At 65.2% G+C, this 19,308-nt stretch overlaps 4 protein-coding genes across 10 annotated transcripts; 2 read left to right on the forward strand and 2 right to left on the reverse strand.

The window, feature by feature from the left end:
* Positions 1-156: 156 nt before the first annotated feature.
* On the reverse strand, positions 157-1,326 carry LOC134526592 (cytochrome c oxidase subunit 5B, mitochondrial). The gene is made up of 4 exons (XM_063358618.1): positions 1,167-1,326; positions 974-1,047; positions 673-772; positions 157-407 (listed from the first exon to the last, which is right to left on the reverse strand). Exons 1-4 carry the CDS (start codon positions 1,258-1,260, stop codon positions 295-297), a joined length of 381 nt encoding a protein of 126 aa, XP_063214688.1. The 5' UTR covers positions 1,261-1,326; the 3' UTR covers positions 157-294.
* A 703-nt stretch (positions 1,327-2,029) lies between these two features.
* On the forward strand, positions 2,030-5,779 carry KCNIP3 (potassium voltage-gated channel interacting protein 3). 4 transcript variants are annotated; one of them, XM_063358517.1, is made up of 8 exons: positions 2,030-2,371; positions 3,533-3,657; positions 3,756-3,825; positions 3,940-4,010; positions 4,476-4,583; positions 4,740-4,844; positions 4,963-5,025; positions 5,220-5,779. In XM_063358517.1, exons 1-8 carry the CDS (start codon positions 2,269-2,271, stop codon positions 5,265-5,267), a joined length of 693 nt encoding a protein of 230 aa, XP_063214587.1. In that variant the 5' UTR covers positions 2,030-2,268; the 3' UTR covers positions 5,268-5,779. The 4 variants fall into 4 exon arrangements, with proteins under 4 accessions (XP_063214587.1, XP_063214585.1, XP_063214586.1 ...); XM_063358515.1 differs by lacking the exon at positions 4,476-4,583 and having other exon boundaries at positions 3,756-4,010; XM_063358516.1 differs by lacking the exon at positions 4,476-4,583 and having other exon boundaries at positions 4,963-5,779.
* Positions 5,780-6,283: 504 nt separating this feature from the next.
* LOC134526672 (fumarylacetoacetate hydrolase domain-containing protein 2-like) lies at positions 6,284-8,693 on the forward strand. 4 transcript variants are annotated; one of them, XM_063358789.1, is made up of 8 exons: positions 6,284-6,351; positions 7,047-7,238; positions 7,317-7,533; positions 7,621-7,680; positions 7,757-7,919; positions 8,113-8,221; positions 8,320-8,407; positions 8,521-8,693. In XM_063358789.1, the coding sequence occupies exons 2-8, from the start codon at positions 7,054-7,056 to the stop codon at positions 8,581-8,583; spliced, it is 885 nt and encodes a 294-aa protein (XP_063214859.1). In that variant the 5' UTR covers positions 6,284-6,351; positions 7,047-7,053; the 3' UTR covers positions 8,584-8,693. The 4 variants fall into 4 exon arrangements, with proteins under 4 accessions (XP_063214859.1, XP_063214857.1, XP_063214858.1 ...); XM_063358787.1 differs by having other exon boundaries at positions 6,301-6,366; positions 7,049-7,238; XM_063358788.1 differs by having other exon boundaries at positions 6,303-6,362; positions 7,049-7,238.
* Positions 8,682-15,876, reverse strand: LOC134526673 (glycerol-3-phosphate acyltransferase 2, mitochondrial-like). Its single transcript, XM_063358790.1, has 19 exons — positions 15,763-15,876; positions 15,544-15,617; positions 14,213-14,323; positions 13,579-13,707; positions 12,496-12,595; positions 12,277-12,413; positions 12,060-12,159; positions 11,655-11,861; positions 11,447-11,557; positions 10,982-11,067; positions 10,774-10,892; positions 10,623-10,693; positions 10,268-10,532; positions 9,845-10,176; positions 9,544-9,672; positions 9,346-9,466; positions 9,104-9,157; positions 8,924-8,979; positions 8,682-8,847 (listed from the first exon to the last, which is right to left on the reverse strand). Exons 1-19 carry the CDS (start codon positions 15,874-15,876, stop codon positions 8,731-8,733), a joined length of 2,433 nt encoding a protein of 810 aa, XP_063214860.1. The 3' UTR covers positions 8,682-8,730.
* Between the last annotated feature and the right edge of the window lie 3,432 nt (positions 15,877-19,308).

Here is a 19,308-nt window from a genome sequence, read left to right on the forward strand (position 1 = left end):
CACCTCCCGGGGACACGGCCCAGCCCTGCTCCGTGTCCCTCCCTGCTCCCGAGGGCAGCAACAGCTACGAATTCACCCCCGCAGGTGTCCCCCCCCACCCGCCCCGGCACCCACGGGTGCTCCCCTCCCCCCCCCCCAGTGCAGACAGAGTCGGGGTCTCACACACAAACTCTTTATGGGGGACACACACAGTGGGGGCGGCTCAGCTCGGCCCAGACGATGCCCAGTGGGTGCTGGGGGGGTCGGTGTGACCCATGGGCCCCTCCGTGGGTGCTGGGGGGTCCGGGGAGTCCCTCAGTGGGGCAGCTCGTGAGGGATGAGCTTGTAGTGGGCGCCGCAGGAGGGGCAGCGCTGGGCCTCCCCCTGGTGCAGCCAGAACCAGACGACGCAGCTGTTGTCCTCTTCGCCTGGGGGAGGAAGAGGAGGGTGGGACGGAGGGAAGGAGGCGGGAGGGGACACACATGGACATGGGGGGGGAGGGGGGGGGGCCCAACAGATGGACAGATGGGGCTATGGATGGACAGACAGAGGGAAGGGGACAACATGGAAACACACACAGAGGGGTGGATGGGACACGGACGGGGGGGCGGAGGGAGGGACACGGAGGGGGGAACACACAGACAGGGACACGGACACATGGACACGGGGTGGGGGGGGGCCTATGTCACTTACAGACGCAGCCCACGATGCGCTTGTTGGTGATGGAGGGGACGAGGTTGGGGTCCTCCTTGGTCCCCGCGTAGCGCTTGGGCCGGAACATGCTGTAGGGGTCCTGGGGAAAGGGGGTTGCAAGGGGGTGGGGGGGTGAGCGGGGGGAGGGGCAGCCCCGGCCCCCTCCCCACCAGCCCCTGCCCGACCCCCCAAGGGACCCCCTGTCCCTGTCACCCACCCCCACCCCAGAACATCCCCCATCCCGCCCCCCCCCGCCGCCGCCCAGGCCCCGCCCCCTCCCCAGCCGCCCCCCCGCACTCACCAGGCCCTTGTTCATGGCCTCCATCACCTTCCGCTCCAGCCCCGTCGCCTGCTCCTCATCGCTGGCCAGGCCGCCTGCGGGGCACCGCCGTCACACCGGGAAGCCGCCGCCGCCTCGGTCCCCACCCCGCCCGCCCATTTCCCCCTCTCCCTCCGGCCGCCCTCCCCGCTCCCCCCCATCCCCCCAGGCTCACCAGGGACGGCGAGGCAGCGGGCGGGCGCGGCGCGGGCGGCGGCGGCGGGCAGCAGCCGCAGGGCCGCGCTCACCCGCAGTAACCTTGAGGCCATGGCGGCGGCAGCGGCGGCGGCAGGCGGCGCTTCCGGGGACGGCGGCGGAAGCGGAAGTGGAGGGGCGGAGCGTGCGGCTGAGCCACGCCCTCGGGGCCGTGGGCGCGCACAGCCCTTGGCGACAGGCCCCGCCTTCGGGGCATAAGCCCCGCCCCGGGAGCGGGACTGGCCGTGGGGCCGGGGCCGGGGCCGGGGCCGGGGGCAGCCCGGGGGGCCCGGGATGGTGTCCCTGGGGACAGGGACAGCCGGGGAGCCAGGACGATGTCCCAGGGGGACGGGACACCCCCGGGATGCTGGTGACAGGTGTCCCCAGGACCACGCGGACACGACACCCTCGGGGGATGGGGAGGGATGACCCCGGGGCCTTGGGGAAAGGCCACTCCAGGACACTGGGGACACGGGGACAGATGGCCGTGGGGACCGGGGGGGGGCTGGGGACAGCCCCCCCGCCCCCCCTGCCTCAGTGTCCCCGGGGAGCTCTTCCCTCCCTTGCTTACTCATGCCCTCCATCCCACGCCGCTCGTTAGCCACCTCCCGCTAATTAACTCCCATTAACCCCCCCAGAGGCGGCGGCGGCAGGGGGAGCATTACTGCCTGCCTCTTCCTTGGGGGGGGGGGGGGGGAGCCGGCCCAAAACCCACCTTTATTTCACCTAATTTTAAGGCCTGCGCCAGTTTTTCACCCAGTGGGGTGAAGGGGGCACCCATGAGTGCTGGGTGGGGCCCCCTGTGCAGGAAAGGGGAGTAAAAAAGAGGGGGGAAAAAAAAAAGGGATAAAATATGGGGAAAAAAAAAAAATAGGAATGGTGGGGGTGGCGGGGGGGGCCGTGGGTGCGTGCCAAGGGAGGAGGGCAGGACGGACGGACGGAGGCACGGACGGAGGGACGGCCCCACGGCAGCGCCCAGCTCGCGGCGGGCACCCAGCGGCCACCGGCTCCTCGCCCCCACCCTGGCACCCCGCTTTGGGGTGGGGGGCGCAGGGACCCCCCCCCCCGCCCCCCCGCCGGCCATGGGCATCCAGGGCATGGAGCTCTGCGCTGTGGCCGTCGTCATCCTCCTCTTCATCGCCGTCCTCAAACAGTTCGGCATCCTGGAGCCCATCTCCGCGGAAGGTAACCCCCCTCCCTGTCCCCCCTCCTTAATTAATTTTAATTAATTAATCTCATTTATTTGCAGCCCCCCGCCCCATCACGGGGTGTCCAGCATTGCCGCGTCATGGCCCAGCCTTGCTCTGACCTTCCCCGGGGGGCTGGGCCAGCCCCGGCCTCCCCAAACCCCCCCGAGGGGATGCTGGGACCCCCCAACCCACGCTGACCCCAAAACCCCCCTGAGGTGGGATTGCGAAACCCTCCCGACCCACACTGACCCCAAAACCCCCCCAAGGTGGGATCGGGGGACCCCCTCCAACCCCCACTGACCCCAAACCCACCCTGAGGGGGATGCTGGGGGCCTCCGAGCCCACACTGACCCCCAAAACCCCCTGGAGATGGGACACTGGGTGCCCACGAGTCCTGCATCAACCCCAACCCCCCCGCAGATGGGACACTGGGGACCCCCAATCCCCCGCCGACACCCCAAACTCCCCTCAGATGCAACGCTAGGGCCTTCCAATTGCCCCTGACCCCCAATTCCCCCCTGAGATGGGACACTAGGGACTCCCAATCCCCCCCCAGTCCCCCAAAGACCCCCAAGGTAGGACACCGGGGACCTCCAACACCCACTGAGCCCTTGAACCCCACCAAGACGGGACACCAAGGACCCCTAATTCCCCCCCAAACACCCCTGAGATGGGACACCGGGGACCCCAGTCCCGACCCCCCCAGCTTGGGGTTCACCGGGGGACCCCGGGGTTTTCGGGGCGTCCCTACCGATGCGCACGACGGAGCCTCTCCCAGCCCCAAGTTCCCGATATCCCCATCTCAGCGCAGAACGGCTCCGTGGGGGCTTCCCAAGCTGGAATTATTAATGAGCCATCATTTATTAATTACCTTCCGCCCAGCAGGGCGCGGGCAGAGGCAGCATTACACGGGGCCGGGGTGAGACGCTGCCGGAGGCGGACGCAGGGAAAAACCCCCCGGGATGGGACGGCTTCTCCCTTGGGATGCGGAACGTGTAGCTTTTCCTCCTGGCACGAGGGGATTTGGGATCCACCAGTGGGTCAGGGAGGGGAGTTTGGTTTTAAGCAGGGTGGGATCTGGGTTGGAAGAGCCCGGGATGATACGGGAAAGGCTGCGGGACCCACGGGGGGGGTCTGTGCCGGCGTCTCCCGGCAGACGGCGGTGATGCCGAGCTGGAGCTCTCGGCTGTCCGGCACCAACCTGAGGGGCTGGAGCGGCTGCTGACACGGACAAAGTTCACCAAGAAGGAGCTGCAGTCCCTCTACCGCGGCTTCAAGAGCGTGAGTGTCGGGAGGGGGACACCCTCACCCCACCACGGTTACAGGGGGGGTGGGTTTCGGCAGATCCGGGGTTCACCAGGTGCCCGTTCCCCTCCCAGGAGTGTCCCAGCGGCCTGGTGGATGAGGAGACCTTCAAGCTCATCTACTCGCAGTTCTTCCCCCAAGGCGGTGAGTCGGGAACCCCCGAGGCCGGCAGTGGAGGGTGCCGGTATCCGGAGAAAATGCCAAAATACCAATCCCGGCGTGTGGGCTTCACTGGCTCCCACCTTCCTCCCCTCGCAGATGCCAGCACCTACGCGCACTTCTTGTTCGATGCCTTCGACGCCGACCGCAACGGGGCTCTCTGCTTCCAGGTGAGGCTCCCGGCACTGCTCCTGCACCCGGCTTCTCCCTCCCAGCAAAGCCGTGCCAGCGCCGCGCTGCTCCGGCTGTCCGCGTGGCTGTACGCGTGCCCAGCGGTGTGATTCATCACATCCTCCTCCTCGCCTGCATGCCATGGGGGATAAAAGTTTGGCGCAGCGGCAACAGCCAAAATTTTGGGTCTCCTCGCCGGCGGGAGCCTGTGCTGGGATTGTTCCGGGCACTGCGGCAGGGGGGGCCAGCGCCAGTTTTACCCTGGTGATTAAAAATAGCTGCGAGCCAGAATAGAAACAGGATCAATAGGAACAAAATCCCCCGGGGCGTCCCATGATCGATGGCAGCGCCACGGCACCAGTGGAGGGGGGCGAACAGCTGAGCTGGGGGGACATGGGTCCATCCCTGGGGGTGCCGGCGGTGCCCGTAGGATGTCCCCGCTCACGGCCGTGGTTCTCCGGCAGGATTTTGTCATTGGCCTCTCTGTCTTGCTGCGGGGGACAGTGCACCAGAAGCTGAAGTGGGCTTTCAACCTCTACGACATTAATAAAGATGGCTACATCACCAAGGAGGTGACATGTGGAGGGGGGGACGAGGCCTGGGGGGGCCAGGAGCATGGCAGGGGACACCCACAGAGTGACAGGAATGGGGGAAACAAGTGCTGGGGGACAAAGGTGCCCTCCTTCGGAGGGTTCTTGTCACCTAGTCCCCCCTCTGTCCCCTCCTAGGAAATGCTGGAGATCATGAAGTCCATCTACGACATGATGGGGCGCTGCACCCACCCCGCCCTGCAGGACAGCGCGCCTGCCGAGCATGTGGAGCTCTTCTTCCAGGTGACACCGTCCTGCCTCGTCCCCCCCTGCCAGCCACCAACCCCCCCGGGGTGTCACAGGCCGGGGCTGCCACCGCCGCCGGGGCCGTCCCCGCTGAGCCCCTGCTGTTCCTTTGCAGAAGATGGACAGGAACGGTGACGGTGTGGTGACCTTCGAGGAGTTCCTGGAGACATGCCAGAAGGTGAGCAGCACTGCAGGGGCCTTCAGCATCGATGCCATCCTCCTCCTCCTCACTGCCAGGCCTCTGAACCCAAGTTCCTCATCCTGTCCCAAAGTGATGTCCTGAGGGGGCCGGGGGACAACAGCTCTGGTGAGGACAGGAGGGAGGGGGCGAGGGGGATGGGGGGTCTGACCTCTCCCTCCTGCCCCATCCAGGACGAGGACATCATGAGCTCCATGCAGATCTTTGAGAATGTGATCTAGAACCCAGGACCACACGCTTGGCCCCACCAGCGCCCAAGGGGGACTTTTTTTTCTACTATCTCAAACAAAATGAGAGGTTAAAAGAAAGAAGAAAATAATCCACCTGACCCCTGACACTCCAGTTACAAGAGAGGAAGAGACACGGGGTGACTTTACCGGCTCATCCGCCCAAGCCACCCCCGGCATGGCGCCTGGCAATGCCTGCCCTGCCAGCCAGACCCATTTTGGGGGGAACACCCCCACCCCACCCCGCAGCGGGGCTACCCCTGCCCTGTGCGGCACAGGAGCCCCCACAGGAGCACCCAGCCGAGGAGGGGGTCTCCATCGCAGCCGCGAAATGGCAGCTCCCAATGGCCAACTGAAAGCACATGAACCTCCTCCCCGCCACCCAATGCAGCGCTTAAGGGGACTTAGGCCGCTCCCCGCCTTCTGGCGGTACCAGGAGAGAGGGCTAATTTTCTAAATAAAACAAATGGCAATGATTTAGGGATTAAATGTGCCAGCCGGGGAGCCAAGGGGGAAGCAATGGCTGTGCACAGCCCAGGGGGGCGAGAGAGGTGGTGGCGAGTCCCGAGCCCTGAGGCGGTGGCAGCAGAGGTAGTTTCGCTCTGCGGGAGGGTTATTTGGACTATTTCTGCTTTTTTTTCTCCGCACGAATAGGCCGGCGAGGCCAGGCTGCACCTCAGCCAGGCCCCCGCCCTGGCCCCCCGGCCCGGCCCCCCCTCCGCAGCCGCCTGTCGCTCGCTCACTCACTGCGTGTTTCCATGAAATAAAGGTTAGAAACACCCGCCTGGGCCCGGCTCGCTCCCGCCGCGAGGCCTGGCCGGCCCCGGCCTCGGCGCCGTCATGGCGGCGCTGTCATGGCGGCCGGGCGCTGTCATGGCGGCCGCGCCCCGTCTCCTAGCAACGCGGCTGCCCCGCCCCTCCAGCGGGGGGAGGGGCGGCCGAGCGCCGCCGGCTCTCATTGGCTGCGCCGCCGGCGCGGTCCCGCCCCCTCCGCGCTCACATTGGCCGGCCCGGGGGGCGGGGCGGGGCCGCGGCGCGGCAGCTTCACGCGGGCGGCGCGGGGTCGGCGCGTGCCGAGAGGGGAGTGACGTAGGTGGGACCGGGATCCTCCGACTCCCCCGGGACCGGGCACCGCGCGGTCGGGGGATCCCCGGGACCGGGGGGCGGATCGGGGGATCCCCTTGTATGTGGGGGGATCCCCGGGACCGGGACTGAGCGGGATCGGGGGGTGGGGGAGGGGGATCCCTGCGATCGGGAGGATCCCCTGGGAACGGGGGGGAGGGGGAATCCCTGGGATCGGGGCTGTGTGGGATCGGGGCGGGGGGAGGATTCCCTGGGTCTGGGGTTGTGAGTGCGGGGGGGGGGGGGCGGTCCCCTGGGATCGGGCTGAGCGGGATCAGGGCGAGGGGGATCCCAGGGACAGGAGTGTGGGACTGGGGGGGGGAAACCCCCAGGGCTGGGGCCGTGCAGGACCACGGCAGGGAATCCTCCAGCGATCCCCCTGTGCAGGTGGGGGGATCGGGGGGGGGGTTGGGAGGAATCCTCGGGTTGGGATTTGCTGCCGCACTAGGGATCTGCCCCCTTCGAGGGATCCACTGCCCCCTGTCCCCGCCCCACACTGGGATCTCCCCTCCTTCCAGGATCCCTCCTGCACCAGGATCTGCCCCTTCCCCTCCCTCCTCGCCCCCAGGGATCCACCCGCTGGGGGGCTCCAGTGCCCCGGGGGGGTGCCGGGATCCCCTGGGTGCCGGATCCCAAGGACCTGTGTTCCACAGGGGGGATGCGGCCAGCGGGGGCCCTGCGGCTGGTGCGGTTCCGGGGCCCCGGGGGGGCTGAGCCCCGGCTGGGGCTGGAGGAGGGTCCCGGGGGGGCCCTGCTGGACCTGAGCGCGGCCGAGCCGGGGCTGCCCCGCTCCACGCGCGCCCTCCTGGAGATGGGCCCCACGGCGCTGGCGGCCGCACAGAGGTGGGTGACACCGCGCTGGCGGCACCGGCGGCACCATCACCACCGCCGGCCCCGCCACCAATCCCCGTGACCCATCAGGGCACTGGAGTTGGGGCGTCACCGGGTGCCGCGGGGGACGGTGCGGCTGCTGGCGCCCGTGGGGGACCCGCAGAAGGTGATCGCCGTGGGGCTCAACTACCGCGACCACTGCCAGGAGCAGGGCGTCAGCGTCCCCAAGGAGCCCATCATTTTCAGCAAGTTCCCCAGCGCCATCATCGGCCCCTTCGATGACATCGTGCACCCCCAGGACAGCAGCGTGAGAATCACTGCCACCCCCGCTCTGTCCCCAGCCCACTCTGGAGGGTGCGGCCCCATTCCAGCACCCCCCTTTTCCCCCCCGCAGGAGGTGGACTGGGAGGTGGAGCTGGCTGCCGTCATTGGGAAGGAGGGGCGGCACATCGAGGTAACCCCCCTGCCGTACCCCTCCTCTGCACCTGTCCCCTGCCCGGTTAAGCAGGTTCCCCTTGTCACCCCCCCAGGAGTCGTCGGCGATGGACCACGTCGTGGGCTTCACAGTGGCCAACGACGTCAGCGCGCGGGACTGGCAGATGAGGAGAAACGGGAGGCAGTGGCTGCTAGGAAAAACCTTTGACACCTTCTGTCCCCTGGGGCCGGCTCTAGTCACCAAGGAGGCGGTGGCAGGTGAGGACGGGACAGGGACAGGATGGGGACGGGACAGGGGCTATTTCCTGGCTAACACAGGAGGCAGCAGGCACCACGTTTGCCCAAAAGCACCCATGTTTGTCGCAGCAGGGGTGTTCAGGGTGGCGGGGGTCCCACAGCACTGTCCCCATGTCCCCCCAATAGCGTGACATGTCCCCTCTGTCCCCACCAGATGTCCACAACCTGAGAATCCGCTGCAGTGTCAACGGGCAGCTGATGCAGGACAGCAACACCAGCCAGCTCGTCTTCAAGCTGCCCACGCTCATCGCCTGGGTCTCCCGGTAGGGGCCGGGAGCCGGGGGGGACACACACAGTGAGGGTGACACCGCTCCCCAGGGGACCGGGGGGGCCGCCCCTGACCCCTGCCCTCCCCCCCCAGGTTTGTCACGCTGGTCCCTGGGGACATCTTGCTGACAGGAACTCCTCCTGGAGTTGGGGTCTTTCGGAAACCCCCGGTGTTTCTTAAGGTGAGGGAAAAGCGGGGACACTCAAAATAAGGCGGAGGTGGCAGCGCAGGGACATAAAAGGGCAAGGGGACATAAAAGGGCAAGGCAGGCCAGTGTGTCCCTGCCCCTTGCAGAGAGGCGACGAGGTGCAGTGTGAGATTGAGGAGCTGGGCACCATCTGCAACAAGGTGGTGTGAAGACGGAGACGCCAAATCTCACCCCGATGCAACTGCCTTAACACCGCCCCCCACCCACCTCCCCCGGTCAATAAATGCACGAGGCGGGTCGGTACCTGCTCCCAGCTTTATCGGTGTCTCCCAGCTTTACCGGTACGGCACCGGCAGCTACGGCCAGGTAAACTGCTGGATGAAGGCCTCCAGCTTGCCCCGGCTGGCGCTGGACTGGAAGGGCTGGGCGAGGCGGAGCAGGGGGCCGGCAGGGGTCCACACCTCCTCCAGCACCTGGGGAGGGAGAGGGGCATCACCTGGGGGCCGGTTCGAGGGCTGAGGCGGGGTGGTAGAGTCCAGTCACGCTTACCCCCATCTCCTTGAAGGTCTGGAGGGAGCTGAGGGCCAGGCTCCTGTCCGGGTGCTCTGGAGGGAGAGAAATCCCCAAGGGTCACCGGCATCCCACCCCCCAGGCACCCCCAGCCTGGCTGTAGAGGGTGCTGACCCCAAAGCAGGAGGGACACCCCCTTTTTCCCCCAGCCTGACTCACCGAAAGCATCCTCCTCGCTCAGAAACTGCAACAGCGCCTCAACGTAGGCTGGCTCTGGGGTGGGGGACAGAGAGGGGGGGTCAGACCCCAGCTCCCAGCAGGGCACAGCCCCTCTCCAGTCCCGGTGCAGAGCCAGAACCGCACGGGAGCTTTGGCTGTGCCTCAGTTTCCCCAAAAGCCAAACCAAGGGAGGGGCTAGTGTGGGTGGAGAAACGGTTGCCCACCCTGTGGGGGGGTCCTACCGGGCTGGGGCCAGCTGGGTCCGTCCAGGAAAGCCACGGCTCTGGCGTAGGTCCTCAGCACGGGGCGCAGGAGCCGGCAGAGGAAGAGGAGGAGGCCAGGAGAGCCCTGGGGCTCGCTGAGCTGGAGGGGGGAAGCCCGAGATTGGGGAAGTTGACCTCACCCTGCCAGAGCGGCAGTGGGGGGGACACCCCCGGTACCTTGAAGCAGCGCTTAGGGACCTCGTCCTGGCTGTCACTGTCGCTGTCAGTGAAGTCCATCCCTGCCCAGGGCCACCGACTGCGGAAGGGCCACGGGGCCAAGTCGCAGACCCAGCGCTCGCTCTCCGGCTGCGGGGACAAGCCAGGTGCCACCTCACCTTTGACGCCACCCCACTGGCATCCCGTCCCCCCCCACAGGGACGCTGCTCCCACATCCCCTTCCCGGCCAGGAAGGGAGGGTGCAGCGAGGGCTGGGCTGCCTGTCCCCAGGGTGGGAAGGGGGACCTGGGGGGGCACCCACCTCTTCAGCCTCCAGCAGCCCGCAGAGGAGCAGCTTGTCCACGATGTCCTGGCTCAGGCAGTCCAGGGGCTGGCAGGGCTGGGGGAGAGGAGGAAAGGGGCTGGACTCTCCCCTGCCAGGCAGGCAGCGGTGACAGGCCACTTCCACGTGATGGCAGTGCCACCCCGCGCCGCCAGCCCCTACCTGGAGCCCCAGGAGATTTAGGGGCAGCAGCAGGAGCAGCTCCAGGGTCTTGCGGTGCAGCTCGTCCTGGCTGAACACGATGCTGGAGGGCCCGACGGTCACCCCCAGGAAGGGCAGCATCTCCATCAGCAAGGCATGGATGGCGCAGGCTGCCAGGAAAGTGGCGTCACCAATTCCCCCCCGTGTCACCGATCCCTGCTGTCACGGATCCACCCCCCCCCTCCACGCCTCACTCCTCACCTCCCACTGCCTCGCTGGCGAAGACGGGCAGGACGGCAGCGCTGTGGCGGCCCAGCTCCCTCAGGGCCACCGCTGAGGCCTCGGGGACCACCAGGACATCACCGATGGGGGCGAGGTGGTAGAGGGTGAGCCGGGCTCGGAGCAGGGTGAGGCTGTGCTGCACCAGGGCACGCAGCTGCCCCGAGAAGCCCACGTCGCGCTGGCGCAGCAGGATCTCCTCCAGCAGCCAGGCGAAGTCCCGCATCAGCCGGGAGAGGAAAACGCCCTGGAGGAAGAGGAGGATGAGCTGGTCCCTTGAGCGGCTCTAGAAATCTTGCTCCAAAGGAAGAGAAACCCGGACACCTCCTCGTCTCACCTCTCGGTGCTTGTGCAACAGCAGCGCGGCCGTGATCCCCACGGCCATGACGGCAGAGCAGGCAACGCCATCTGCGAGGTGGGGGAGAGGCGCTTGTTAGCCATTGGGCTATGAGCCCCCCCCAACCCCGAGCCCAATGGGACCCCCTCACCGCTCAGGGAGTGCAGGCCCAGCTTGGTCACCAATATTTCCTCTTCTACCCCTAAACCGGTGGCCGTCGCGGGGCCGGGACTCCAAACCTCTGTCGCCTTGGCATCCAGCTGGCTGGGGCTGGAGAAAATGGAGCAAGGGGTGAGAAAGCGGGGCCGGGCGCAGGTGTGGGGGGTGAGATGCTGCCCCGATGCCTGGTGCCTGCTTACCACGTGCCGAGGATGGTGGGCAGCAGCAGTTCCTCCAGCCACTTCCCCCTGCAGCTCTGTCCAACGAGGTTTTTGGCCGCAAACTCCTGGGAAGGAGGCCAAATCCAGCCTGTTGGTGCTCACAGCCCTCGGCCCCAGTGAGCTGACTTCATCCCTTGGGTCCCCAGGGCCCACGAGCACTGCCCTGTTGCCCCCCCAGCGTCCCCGGTGCTGGGCTCACCGGATGCCCTTGGACAACACCAGATCCCCCGGAGAACACCGTATCCAGCCCAAGCCCATCCATCCACCCCGCAGGGGGCTGCACAGCCACCATCATGGCAATAAACCTTCACTGGATCCCCTGGACAACACCAGATCCACCCCGAATCCCTCCATCCACCCCGCAGGGGTTTGCACACCAATCGTTGCGGCAATAAACCCTCCGGGGCCGGCCAGGATCCCCGGCTGCCAGCCCTGCTGCCGTACCTGCAAGGAGAAGGGCTGGGCGAAGTCCACCCGGGCGCAGCCACGGTTCCGGCGCAGGGCCCCACACGTTGCCCAGAGGCAAGCGCCGAGGCCGAGGGGTTGCACGCCGCACTGGGAGTAGAGGGGACCAGAGCGTTAGTGGGATGATGGAGGCGAGGGCCGCTCCCCGGGGACGCACCCGGCGATTCGGGTGGGCAAAACCTCTCACCGCTCCCTCCTGCTGCGAACCGCCGGGGATCACGTCGTAGGCGATGCCCACAGGGACCAGGAGGACGTCGGGGACGGCGCCATCCCGCACGGCTCGGTACACCATGGCCAGCCACTGCTGGGCAGGGGCAGAGAGGCGCAGGGCAATCGGGGGCTCCTCCAGAAAGATGAGCAGAGGCTGGCGGCTCCTCAGCACCTCCTCCACGTACTGGGGGGGAGACGGGGTGAGGCTGGGGGGCACCATCAGCACCCCAGAGATGCACGGGAGCTGCCGGCACCCATCGCACAGCCGCATGCCTCGGCCAGCCTGCAGTTGAGACACCCCTAAACACCTTTACCAGGTGCTTTTGGAGCTTGGGCGGGGGAGGGACGTTTCATCCCTCCCGACACCTCGGGCAGGACGTACTGTGGCCAGGACAGCCCCCAGGAGCCCTTCCTCCTGGTCACTCGGCGCCTGCTCCATCCTTGAAGGCAGGAAAATTGCTCCCAGGCGGGTGAGCAAGGCTCTGCAGGGGAAAGAAGCCACCAGGGGCACCCAGCTTGCATGGGGCCGGGTCCCCCCAGCTCCCCCCCATAGCTGCGGGGCTTTGCGAGTGCCCCACACTGGTGTCCCCATGCCTTACCGGAGGCGAGGGCTGCAGGCTTGGCTGCCCACCGTCACCCTGGGCGCCCCCAGCCCCTGGGAGAAGAGGAGGAAGGACAGGAGCAGCCCATCCAGCTGGGATTTGTGGGTGGAGAGGAAAACCAGCGGCACGTTGGACTGCAAAGAAGGCGGCCAGGGCTCAGCACCCGGCGTGCCGGCGGCGAGGCGCAGGGCGAGAGCGGCTGGCTGGACTCCCTACCGTCCTGGCGGCCCTCAGCACCATCTCCAGCTGCCCTCGGTGGAGCTGCACGCCGAGGAAGAGGCGGTTCAGGAGCTTGAGCAGAGCCCAGTTGCACAGCCTGCAGGAAAATGAGCAAGTGAGCAATTCCGCAGGGGCCAGGGCTACCCCCAGACCCCCCCCAGACCTCATCCAGGCCACCTGCTCTGCCTCAGTTTCCCCCACCCAGGCAGAAACGTGGGTTGCATGAGACAGCTCGACTCGAAATGTCACTTCTCAGCTCCCGTAAAGCAAATAAACAGCTTTATAATAAATTAAGTTAAAACATTAAAGGCTGGATGTGACAAGACCACCCCCTTCTCCCCCTGGCAACAAAAGCTGAAGTCAATTACCCCTCCATCTCCCCGTCCTCCCGCACGCTGTTTACGAGAAGGATCCGAACGCTTTTATCCCCTGGATAATTTCTTCCCTTTAAATACTTCAGACTGCTCAGAGGGTTCTTTTATTACAGCTCAATCAGACAAGCAATTAGGCTACAATGCAACCTTTAATTGCCAATTTCTCAATGACAGGAGGAAAAAAGAAAAGAGGAGAGAGAAAGGAAAAGTTCCCTTTTGCTTTGCTTTGATTTCCATCCTCCCAATGGTTTGGTTTTTTGTTTGTTTGGTTGGTTGGTTTCCCCCCCCCCTTCTCTCCCTTCTCCACTCCAGTGTCAGATTCCAGCTCCCTGGAAGGAACTGGGGGAAATATCCCCAGGGAGCTGTGCGGGACCCCACGGCCCTGCCCTGCCGTGTAGCCCTGGGCTCTCCGCACGCGTGTCCCCCGAAGGATCCACGTGCATCCCTCAAAGGATCCCCACGCATCCCCAAAACGATCCAGCTGCATCTCCCCGAAAGGATGGCGCATGGGATCCAGGCACAGAACCACAGCTCAAAGCCCATCCGAAGGGGCTTAATACACAAATTAAGAGTGGGAGAGACCTGGAGTGGAGGAGAGGGACTGGGAATGCCCCAGCCAGGAACTGGGATCCCTCCAAGAGGAGGTGGGAGGTGCTCGTGAAGGGGGATCTGCACCCACAACCCTCCCCGGGGAGGGAGCGCAGACCTCAGCATGAGGAGGGAGAGCGGGGCCTGGATTTCAGCCAGGATCTCGAGTATTTTCTCCTTCCACCGCCGGTGGGATGGGCCATCCCCTCTCGAGCCACGGGACCGGCCGGTAGCAACGTCCCGTACCCTGGGAAAAGGGGGTGGAGAGGAGGAGGGAAGCACGAGGCAGAGTGAGGGATTAAAAAGCATTCTGCATTACAGTAATTACAGTGTACTGTCTGCCAGCCTCCTGCTGCGTAATTAGCGATGACGAGAAGTTAGGTGACAGTTGCCTGACAAGGCCACGTCACCCGGGACGGGACAAGATCGGGAGAGCCTCGGCAGCGTCTTGGGGCAGAGCCCAGAGACAGGAGAGCCGGTTCCCCACCAAGCCGGGGCATCAGCCCCTTTTTGGGGGTGCTGAGCCCGGGAGGGGGCAGCTGCAAAGCCCCTTCCTGGGGATGAGTTTTTGGGAAGGGCGCAGCAGCGAGGCGGAGCTGGCACATTTCCCTTCCGCCGGGCGCAAGACGAGTGCATCTCTCGCTCCAGCAACCGAACGGGATCCCGCAGGATCGGGGAACGATGCTGTTGGACCCGGGTCCTTCCTGGAGTGAAGGTGACCCCGGAGAGCCCCTCCGGCTGCTCCCACCTACCTCCTGCTGCAGCAGATCCTGGCCGGGAGGTCTCTGGGGGTGTCCGCAGGAACTTTCCAGTCCCAGACAGCGAGGAAACCACAGACCCTTCGGACCAGCCAGCCCCGGTACCTGGGCAGGGAGACAGACAGCCACGTACCGGTGGTTAGAGGCTCTTCCAGGGCGCCCGGCCTCCCTCAGACTGGGACTTTGCCAGAATTTGAGATTTTTTTTCTCCCCATTTTACAGCTGGGAAAACGGAGGCAGCAGCAGAGTGATGCTCCAGGCCACCTTGGTCCTTGCAGTGCTGTCCCAAGGAAACCTGCAATCACTAGAGACACGCAGGGGATGCTGCAGAGGTCCCAAACTGGGGAATTTTCCAAATCTGCCCCCAAATCAGAGCTAGGCAGCACCAAAAAGGGGCGCAAGCGAGGTTTTAGGTATCGCAGAGTGTGTGGCGACGCAGCGAAAGGGCTGCGGGTGGCTGGAGAGGGACACGGGAGCTTCAGACCCTTTGTCTTTCCGCTCCTGATCTCAGACACCCATCACCGGGCTCTTTCTACCCTTTCCGCAACTCCCGAGTCGCTGCAAGTGGAGATGAATTATTCAAACAGTTTGAAAGCTGGAGCTGGGATATTTCAAGCTGAATGGAGTATAATGACCCGATTTGGAAAAATACAGTGCAAAATTGCTAAGCCACCAGGGACGGCTCTGAAAAAGGGAGAGGAACCAACGGAGTCCAGCACCTCTGGAACAAAAAAAAAAAAAAAATACATCGGGCGTTTGGCAAGGAAACAGCTGCCGGGCTCCACGTCAGCTCCTGGGCCGGGGGAAAGGCTGGTGGACACCAGCTGAGGTCTGGTGTTGGGGCCCATGGGGAGGAGGAAGAGCAGGAGGGGTCAGGGACGAGGCCACTTCGCCTCTCCCCGGGGGCTCCGAGGGCTGCGTGCGTGAGCTTGTCCTTGTGCGGAAGCCAGGGCAGAGAATGAAAACACCCCCCAGCCCCCCCGGCGAGCTCTTCCCAACGGCATCAAGCCCTGCTTAAAAAAAGAAACAACCCCAAATCCTCAACTCTGACTTCTCCTCCCAGCCCGAGTGTGACAGTAACCAAGGAACAGACCGAGCCCTCACCCCTCTGCTGTTATTAATGCTCTGCACTTGGAGATGCAGCTTCCAGCATTAATTAATGTAATTTCTTTTTGGACTAATTAGGGAGCAAGGTTGATGGAGAGGTGTCCCCACACTCCTGCGCAGCAGGGGAAAGGGATTTCCATGGGGATTTGGACAAAAACCTGGGGAAAAAAAAGTGGTTTGCCCAGCGTTCCCCGGCACAGAGCTCGTCCCGTCCTCACCGTGTGTCCTCCTCCGTCACCCGGATGGCGTCGCGGAAGCCGAGAGAGGAGAGATGCTTGTGGTAGAATCCATCCTGGAAGGAAAAAGCCTTTGAACAAGCGGGGAAGGCTTCAGCTGCGCCTGCCTCGCTCCAGCCCCCAGCCCTCTTCCCAGGCACACGAGACCCTTCAGATGGGGCTCGTCCCCTTCGCCAGCACCCAGGGACCCCACGCTCTTACCCAGCTCTTCGGGGTGCAGGTCTGGCAGCAACGCCCCAAGAGCGGACGGTACTTGCCCAGAAAAGGGATGAAAACTTCCAGTTTCTGCCCCGAATCGCAGACCCAGTTTTTCATCTGAGGAAGGAAGGACAGACAGGGGGAGGGAGGGATGGCACAAACCCTGCTCGCCCCGGAGACACCAAATGTCGGTGAATGCTCCCCAAAACACACTCGCGCTGCAGGGAGAAGTCCCGTTACTGGGGAGAAATAAAGAAAATTTGCCTGGGATGGAAGGGGCTGCCGCCAAGGGGAGACTCCAGATGGTTCCCCCCTCCCTGGCCGAGGAGTCACCTACGTTTGGGTCACCGGAGGAGCGTGGTGACGCGGGTCCGGTGGGATCAGCACCCCAGGGGGGCTTGGGCACGGCATTCGGTGCAGGGATGAGCCCTTGGGGATGCATCCGGGACAAGCCCCTGGAGCTCAGCTGCGGGGACATGGGCAAGAGGGGGTCAGCAAGAGGCAGGGAGACCCCGCACCCCCATCCCCATAACCAGAGCTGCCAGCAACGGGGCGATGCAGGACAGGAGCCGCAGGGTGCTGGAGGAGGGGTGGGCACCCCTCTCTCCACTTTGCAGGGAAGGGACCTGCTCCTTGGTGGGGAAATGGATGGTTTACAGCGCAAAGAGAGGGGGAAAAAAAAATAAAATAAAACACCAACCCAGCAACCAACGCGCCAAAAACCCTGGGGGAAAGAATTTGTTCTTCGTAATCGAGCTCCAGTGCTGCTACAATTGACTTTTCCCTCCCACATCCTCCTCCCCCTGGCACGGAGATGCCAATCTGCACCCAAAACCCCCCAACCACCAGGATCCTGACCCCCGGCCGGCCCCAGCCCCCCCGCACCAGCCCGGGGACACCCACAGGAGAGGGGCTGCTTCTACCAGAGACACCCCCCCCCCCCCCCCCCCAGCCCCCGCAAGGTGTTCGGGGCTTTTAAATCATGTCTAGTCATCACGGGGTGGTTTTAAGGAATTTTAAGGAATTTTTATTCCCCAAAAAATAGAGAGGAGGGAGGAGAACAAAAAGAATTTGTTTTTAAAAATGTTGCGGGGGTGTAGGGGGGATGGGGGTAAAGAAAAGCAAGGCTGGAGGGAAGGAAGCCCCAGTGAGGTTTGGGACGTGTTGGGAAACCCTCCCCAGGGCGAAGCTGCGGCCGCAGTTACCGAGGGGTGCTCGTGGCATGGGGGACAGGGGCGTCCCCCCCTTGTCTGGGGGTGGCAGCATCCCCTCGGTGCCTGTCCTTGTCCCCAGGGGGTCACCTACCTCTGAAGGGGTGGCGCTGGGGACCCCGGCGTGGGGTCGGGGTGGGGGGAACGTCCCCAAACCAGGGAGAAGAGGAGCTGGGTGCTCAAGGGTCCTGGGGGGAGGGGGGGGGGAGAGAAGAAAAAAAAGACAGAAATGGGCAGAAAGGCTTATTTTGGAAGGCTTGGATTGCTCAGAGGGGGGCTGCTGGCAGGGGACACCCTCCGTGGGCCCCACAATGTCCCATAGAGCTTCGGGGGGGGAGGGGGGGGTAACAAAACCCACACACGCCATAGGGCCTGGGGGGGGGGGGGGGCAGCTCACCCAACATGGGCCCCACACACCCCACAGGGCCTTGTGAGGGGGCTAACACACCCTCCCCCCCCCACAGGCCCCACACGGCCCGGGGTGGGGGGTAACAGGCCCCACCACCCCAGAGGGGCTCGGGGTGGGGGAGGACAGCAGCACCCACATGGGCCCCACACACCCCATAGGGCCCGGGGGAGGTTGCACATCCCACCCCACAGCCCCTGTAGAGCCCCGGGGGGGGGGGGCAACACGCCCCACATGGGCCCCGCACACGCCGCAGGTGAGGGCGGTAACACCCGGCCAGGCCCCACACGGCCCGGGCTGGGGGGTAACAGGCCCCACCGCCCCACGGGGCCTGCGGGTCCCCGGCCCACCCCCCCCGGCCCCGCTCTCACCCACCGCAGGCCCGGCCGCGCCGCCCGCTCCGCCCCCGGCCCAGGGGCAGCCCGGCCCAGCCCAGCCCAGCCCAGCCCAGCCCGGGCATGGCCGCCCCCCCGGCCCTGCCCCCCACCCCTGTCGCCCCCCGGGTCCCCCATGGCGGTGCCCCACACCCCCGGGGACACCGGCGGCAGCCCCACCGCGGGATCCCGGCCCAGGCCCCTGACACGCTCAGGGCGCTCAGCCCCGGGAACACCATGGGGTCCCACCGCAGTCCCCCGGGGACACCAGCCCCCCATCCTTGGTCCCCGTTCCAAGCCCCTTTGCCCTCGGGGACATAAGTCCACAGGGTCCTACCCGCCCCCCCCCCCCCCCACGTCCCCGCCACCTTTGGGGACGGCAGCCCCAGCCCAAGACCCCGTCACCCTCAGGGACATCAGCCCCCCCATGCCTGGTCCCCATCACCCGAAGGAACATCAGCCCCAGCCCCACCACAGGATCCAGTCCCAGGTCCCCAGCACCCCTAGGAACACCAGCCCCTCATCCCTGCTCCCTATCCCAAGCCCCATCGCCCCCAGGAACACCAACCCCAGCCCCACCGCGGTGTCCTACCCCCAAACCAGGTCCCCAACACCCCCAGGGACATCAGGCCCCTGTACCTGGTCCCCCCGGCCCCATCCCCACTGTGGGATCCCATTCCATGTCCCCATCAGCCCCCCCATCCTTGGTCTCCATCACCAGCCCAGGTCCCCGTCACCTCTGGGGACATCAGCCCCAGCTCCATGATGGGGTCCCAGCCCCTCCCCAGGTCCTCATCACCCTTGGGGCCATCTCTCTCAGCACCATCACAGGGTCCCAGGTCCTGGTCACTCTTGGTGACATTAATCCCATGCCAGGTCCTCAACATCCCCAGCACCATCAGCTCCCCATCCCTGGTCCCTATCCCAGAATCACAGAGTGGCAGGGGTCGGAAGGGACCTCCGGAGATCACCCAGTCCAACCCCCTGCCAGAGCAGGGTCACCCAGAGCAGGTGGCACAGGGACACCTCCAGGCGGGTTTGGGATGTCTCCAGAGACGGAGACTCCCCCACCTCTCTGGGCAGCCTGTGCCAGGGCTCTGCCACCCTCACAGCAAAGAAGTTCCTCCTCATCTTGAGATGGAACTTCCCATGGTCAAGTTTGTGCCCGTTACCCCTTGTCCTGTCCCCGGGCACCACTGAGAAGAGCCTGGCCCCGTCCTCCTGACACCCCCCCTTGAAGTATTTATAAGTGTTGATAAGGTCCCTCCCCAGCCGTCTTTTTTCCAGACTAAAAAGACCCAAATCCCTCAGCTTTTCCTCATCAGAGAGATGTTCCAGTCTCCTCATCCTCTTGGTGGCCCTTTGCTGTCCCCTCCCCAGCAGTTCCCTGTCCCTCTGGAACCAGGGAGCCCAGAACTGGACACAGTTCTCCATCCCACAGTTCTTCACCATCCCGGGTCCCCACCACCCCCAAAGACACCAGCCCCACCCCGTTCCTGGTCCCCATCTCAGGTCTCCACGGTCCCCAGGGCCATCAGCCTCCATCCCTTGTCCCCAT

The sequence above is a fragment of the Chroicocephalus ridibundus genome, chromosome 23 (genome assembly GCF_963924245.1).
Source record: "Chroicocephalus ridibundus chromosome 23, bChrRid1.1, whole genome shotgun sequence".
Classification (NCBI taxonomy): Eukaryota; Metazoa; Chordata; class Aves; order Charadriiformes; family Laridae; genus Chroicocephalus; species Chroicocephalus ridibundus.

Coding starts and splice junctions, on each gene's coding strand:
- LOC134526592 (XM_063358618.1), bottom strand. CDS start 1,260: ATGGCCTCAAGGTTACTGCGGGTGAGCGCGGCCCTGCGGCTGCTGCCC. Junction 773..973: donor AGGCCATGAACAAGGGCCTG/GTGAGTGCGGGG, acceptor CCCTTTCCCCAG/GACCCCTACAGCATGTTCCG. Junction 408..672: donor GCGCATCGTGGGCTGCGTCT/GTAAGTGACATA, acceptor TTCCTCCCCCAG/GCGAAGAGGACAACAGCTGC.
- KCNIP3 (XM_063358514.1), top strand. CDS start 2,269: ATGGGCATCCAGGGCATGGAGCTCTGCGCTGTGGCCGTCGTCATCCTC. Junction 3,658..3,755: donor TCTACCGCGGCTTCAAGAGC/GTGAGTGTCGGG, acceptor TTCCCCTCCCAG/GAGTGTCCCAGCGGCCTGGT. Junction 4,011..4,739: donor ACGGGGCTCTCTGCTTCCAG/GTGAGGCTCCCG, acceptor GTCCCCTCCTAG/GAAATGCTGGAGATCATGAA.
- LOC134526672 (XM_063358789.1), top strand. CDS start 7,054: ATGCGGCCAGCGGGGGCCCTGCGGCTGGTGCGGTTCCGGGGCCCCGGG. Junction 7,681..7,756: donor AGGAGGGGCGGCACATCGAG/GTAACCCCCCTG, acceptor TCACCCCCCCAG/GAGTCGTCGGCGATGGACCA. Junction 8,408..8,520: donor AACCCCCGGTGTTTCTTAAG/GTGAGGGAAAAG, acceptor TGCCCCTTGCAG/AGAGGCGACGAGGTGCAGTG.
- LOC134526673 (XM_063358790.1), bottom strand. CDS start 15,876: ATGAAAAACTGGGTCTGCGATTCGGGGCAGAAACTGGAAGTTTTCATC. Junction 15,618..15,762: donor CCTGCACCCCGAAGAGCTGG/GTAAGAGCGTGG, acceptor TTTTCCTTCCAG/GATGGATTCTACCACAAGCA. Junction 9,673..9,844: donor GGCTGCTGGAGGCTGAAGAG/GTGGGTGCCCCC, acceptor TTGTCCCCGCAG/CCGGAGAGCGAGCGCTGGGT.